We start from the raw sequence: 4501 nt of genomic DNA, 5'->3' as shown, positions 1-4501 counted from the left end.
GGGTCCCCGCCTTCTCCACAGGGTGTCCTGTCAGAGGAGGATGTGGGGAAGGCTCTGGATACCAGAGTTCCGGGAAGGGTGGGTGGGGCAAAATAGGGGAAGCGAGCCCTGGAGCTCCCCACGCTGGCAGTAAGCAAGACCGGAGGGCAGCAAACCTTTGGTATCCCCAGCCCTCTCACAGCGGTGTGCTGGGGGCTTCAGAGGTAGAGGGGGCTGCAGAAGTCCTGGGGCGGGGGCAGGGAGTCCTGCTGTGTTGGGGACCAGGACTTCGAGGGGCCAGGGGCATTGGAGAAGGTCGGGGTTCCTGAAGCTGGGGGGTGTGGTTCACCCTTGGGCCCTGTCCCTATGAAGGGATGGGAACGCTGGGGCAGAGGGGGGTCCCTGGCTGACTTCCTCTTGCCCACACCCGCTGGTCCGGTGCAGATGGCGGCAGCGGAGGCGGTGCACCACATTCACCTGCAGAACTTCTCCCGATCGCTGCTTGAGACCCTCAACGGGCAGCGGCTGGGTGGGCACTTCTGTGACGTGACTGTGCGCATCCGCGAGGCTTCACTGCGTGCACACCGCTGCGTGTTGGCCGCCGGCTCGCCCTTCTTCCAGGACAAATTGCTGCTCGGCCACTCTGAGATCCGCGTGCCGCCTGTGGTGCCCGCGCAGACGGTGCGCCAGCTCGTCGAGTTCCTCTACAGCGGCTCGCTCGTGGTGGCGCAGGGCGAAGCGCTGCAGGTGCTCACGGCCGCGTCAGTGCTGCGCATCCAGACGGTCATAGACGAATGCACGCAAATCATAGCCCGCGCCCGCGCCCCTGCCCCGGGCCCCCCCGCGCCCGCGCCCCTGCCCACGCCCGTGCCCCCGCCGCTCGCGCCCGCGCAGCTGCGCCACCGCCTGCGCCACTTGCTGGCCGCGCGCCCCCCGGGCCACGCCGGTGCCGCGCACACACGCAAGCAGCGCCAGCCCGCGCGCCTGCAGCTGCCCGCGCCCCCCGCGCCTGCCAAGGCGGAGGTATCGGACGCCGACCCTGCCCTGACCGCTGCGCCAGACGACGGCGCGGACGACGACGACGACGAGACCGATGAGGAGACCGACGGCGAGGATGGTGAAGGCGGCGGCCCGGGTGAGGGCCAGGCGCCTCCTTCTTTCCCCGACTGCGCCGCCGGCTTCCTACCCGCGGCCGCGGACGGCGCGCGCGAGGAGCCGCCTGCGCCCGCCGGCCTCCCCGATTTCGGCGGCGCCGGGAGGGACTTCCTCCGGGGGACTTCGGCTGCCGAGGACGTGTTCCCCGACAGCTACGTCTCCGCTTGGCAAGACGGAGATCAAACCGCCCCTGAAGGCTGTCCCGCCGAGACCCCTGCCCCGCCCGACTGTGTCCTATCCGGACCCCGCCCACCTGGCGTGAAGACCCCCGGGCCGCCCGTCGCGCTTTTCCCCTTTCATCTGGGCGCTCCCGGGCCGCCAGCGCAACCCCCTCCCGCGCCCTCGGGGCCGGCCCCTGCGCCCCCACCCGCCTTCTACCCAGCGCTCCAGCCGGACGCAGCTCCCAGCGCGCCTCTAGGGGAGGCCCCGGCCCCACCGGCCGCTCCCAGCGCAGCCCCCTCGGCGACCCCTGCGCGCGCCCCGGGTGCCGAGCCGCCCGCCTATGAGTGCAGTCACTGCCACAAGACGTTCAGCTCCCGGAAGAACTACACCAAGCACATGTTCATCCACTCGGGTGAGCCGGGGCTGGGTCTCTGAGCCTCTTGATCATTGGAGATAGACTTTTTGTTAATACTTGATGACCCTAGGGGTCAAACACAGCCTGTCTCCCCCTGTCTGATTCAGGGGGAGGGGGGCAGCCTACTCTGTCACCCCGGGGACATGATAGCAGCCAGAAGGGAGGGGGTAGGTATGGCGGGGTCTTTCCCAGTGTAAGGGTGCTGGGCCTTGCTAGACTGTCCCCAGAATGGTGGCCAGCGACCAGACAGTCCAGAACGCTCTGTGAGCGTGGCAGGGATGGGGGAGGGGTATCCCGCGGCCCTGTGCCAGGCACGGTGCGGTTTGGGGGCGGGAAGGTCCCTGGAGGTGGGGGTAGACCTGAGTGGTCAGCCTCGGTGGGCAACGATGCCCCAGACCTGCGGGGTTCCCCGCTGGGAGGCTACCTGTTGGAGTTGTGGGTCACAGACAGGCAGTGACATCCCGGTATGACCCTAAGGGTCGGGGAGAGGGGCGTCGCTGCCGGGCGGGGGGATTCCGGGTGGATGGCTGGTCCGGTTGGGGAGGGGAGTCCCTGCCGGGCAAAGGCGCCCCGGGGCCCTTCCCCAGCTGACCTGAGTTTGCTGCCCGCCCTGTCGCCCGCAGGGGAGAAGCCCCACCAGTGCGCCGTGTGCTGGCGATCCTTCTCGCTGCGCGACTACCTGCTCAAGCACATGGTCACGCACACGGGCGTGCGCGCCTTCCAGTGCGCCGTCTGCGCCAAGCGCTTCACGCAGAAGAGCTCGCTCAACGTGCACATGCGCACCCACCGGCCGGAGCGCGCGCCGTGCCCCGCCTGCGGCAAGGTCTTCTCGCACCGCGCGCTGCTGGAGCGCCACCTGGCCGCGCACCCTGCGCCCTGATCCGGGCATGGGGCCTGGCCACGCCCACCAAGGGATCGGTCAAGCGCCACCCGCTGTCACGCCTGCCGCGGCCACTTGACCACGTCCCCGCCACCAGCCCACGCCTTCTCCTGAGATCAGGCCCTTCCCCTGCTTCCACCCTCCTCTCCAGCGCAGCCCGCCTTATTCCTCCCCTCCTACGTACTCGGCCCTCCGGGTGGGGCTGGCTGGGGATGGCCAGGGACCCGGCCACCTCTGAGAACTGGGTCATCTCCGGCCGGAACTAGGGCTCAACCATGGTGCGGGGCCCAGGATTCATGGCTCCGACTCTGGTTCACACCCCTCCCCTCCCATGAGTGGGGTGGGGTCTGCTCCCCTGCTCCTGCGTCAGGCCGGGAAATGTCCCCGGCTCCCCGACCCGAGCTAATCCGCCCTCATCTGGCGCCTGGGGCGTCTCAGGTGGGCCCATCATGGACTGAGGCCTGGTCTTGGGACCCCTGCTCTGTAATAAAGGACTGTGGGCCGTGGGGCCGAAAGCTGGAAGCGTGAGCTCCCGGACCCGTGTGTTCCTGTTCCTCACAGACCGTCTGTGGGTGTTGGGCCTCAGTGCCCCTGTCCCTGGCAGCATCCCTGCTGCTCCCTGGGCTCCTTTGCCTGCGAGCGGATGATCCACTTTGCCATCTCGTGTCTCTGTTCTCTGGGTGGGAGTGGGGTGCACGTATGACTGGCGCTTGACCCTCCCAGAGCCCTCGGTCCCGTGGGGAGGGGTACAGGCGGGTCTCGGAGAGGGAGGCCACGTGTGGGAAGTTCGCAGCCGCAATCCCAGCGGCTGCCACCCAAGATAAAGATTTCGAGGCCCCTCCCCCCATATCTTCCAGACAGAATCTCTAGTCTCCAGACTTCTCCTCCCCTGTCCTGATGGGCATGACGGTTGAGCACCTCACTTTTGAGGGTCCAGGGGGTCTTTGGGGCCAGGCTGCCACTAGGGGGTCCGAGCCCCAGGATAGCTGTCCTGGCCGGCAAGGTCGGAAGTGCCAGGCAGGGCTGGGGTGGGGGCAGGGCAGAAAGCGGCAGCCGGGACCCTTGGGCTGCCCATTGGGCTGCGGAAGATGGCCAGCCAGTGTCAGCTCGAGGCTACTCTTCGCGTGCCCCCATCACACTGTCGGCACATGGCCTGGGCACCCCGGTCCAAAGTATCTGGAGCTGGTGAGGGGGGTGTGTGGCCTGTAGGGTGCTCCAGTAGCCCAGCTTGCTGTGATCCTAGGCCAACGGCAACGTTTCTCTGCGCTACCCGCTGTGACTGCCTCCCAGAGGAGGGGGGCTAAGGCTTTCCTGGTCCAACCGTGCATAGACTGCCAGACCCACATTCCAGGCAAAGTTCAGCCTCCTGAACCCTGAGCATGGTCCCCATTTATGCCAAGGGTAAGGCAGAGAGTCAGAGTGGACCACATGGGTTGGGGGTCAGAGCTGGGTTTAAATTCGGGCACTGCAGGTGTTCAAGGGCTTACTGAGCACCTGCTGTGTACCTGGCAGGAGGATGGGGGCTCATCCCAGCCAGGCCCCATCTCCCGGAGGATTCAGATTAAGTAGGTGCCACAGGAGAACTTCCTGGTGAGGTTTGCAGATGGGAAGGCAGTGCTTACAACCAGAGCTGCCCTGGTATCATGCTGAATTTGCATTTGGCATGGCTGGAAGTTCAGTTGCCTGAGAGAGGGATTTCTGCCTATTTCCCAAGTGCCTGGGGCACAGCGTGGGGGACAGAGGCAGAGGGGCTGGAACCACGCGGAAGACCAGGCAGAGTGAAACAAACAGTTGGGGTTAAGAAGGGCTGGAGGCAGAGTCCTGGAGCCACCACCACGGTCAACAGCCTCTGGGTCACAGCCAGGGGGTGGGGCTGATGGGTTATCAGCCCGGGCAAGAGGTGGGCATTC

General features: G+C 66.8%; 1 protein-coding gene across 1 annotated transcript; it reads left to right on the top strand.

The window, feature by feature from the left end:
• Positions 1–423: 423 nt before the first annotated feature.
• ZBTB45 (zinc finger and BTB domain containing 45) lies at positions 424–2591 on the top strand. Its single transcript, XM_007457485.1, has 2 exons — positions 424–1708; positions 2335–2591. Exons 1-2 carry the CDS (start codon positions 424–426, stop codon positions 2589–2591), a joined length of 1542 nt encoding a protein of 513 aa, XP_007457547.1.
• Positions 2592–4501: the final 1910 nt, after the last annotated feature.

The sequence above is a fragment of the Lipotes vexillifer genome, unplaced genomic scaffold (genome assembly GCF_000442215.2).
Source record: "Lipotes vexillifer unplaced genomic scaffold, Lipotes_vexillifer_v1.1 scaffold995, whole genome shotgun sequence".
NCBI classification, from domain to species: domain Eukaryota; kingdom Metazoa; phylum Chordata; class Mammalia; order Artiodactyla; family Lipotidae; genus Lipotes; species Lipotes vexillifer.
This window is presented reverse-complemented; position numbering and strand designations above follow the sequence as displayed.

What these genes read in the sequence shown, in the direction of transcription:
- ZBTB45 (XM_007457485.1), top strand. Translation starts at nt 424, where the DNA reads ATGGCGGCAGCGGAGGCGGTGCACCACATTCACCTGCAGAACTTCTCC. An exon ending in GCACATGTTCATCCACTCGG is followed by an intron (nt 1,709 to 2,334) that starts GTGAGCCGGGGC and finishes TGTCGCCCGCAG; the next exon opens with GGGAGAAGCCCCACCAGTGC.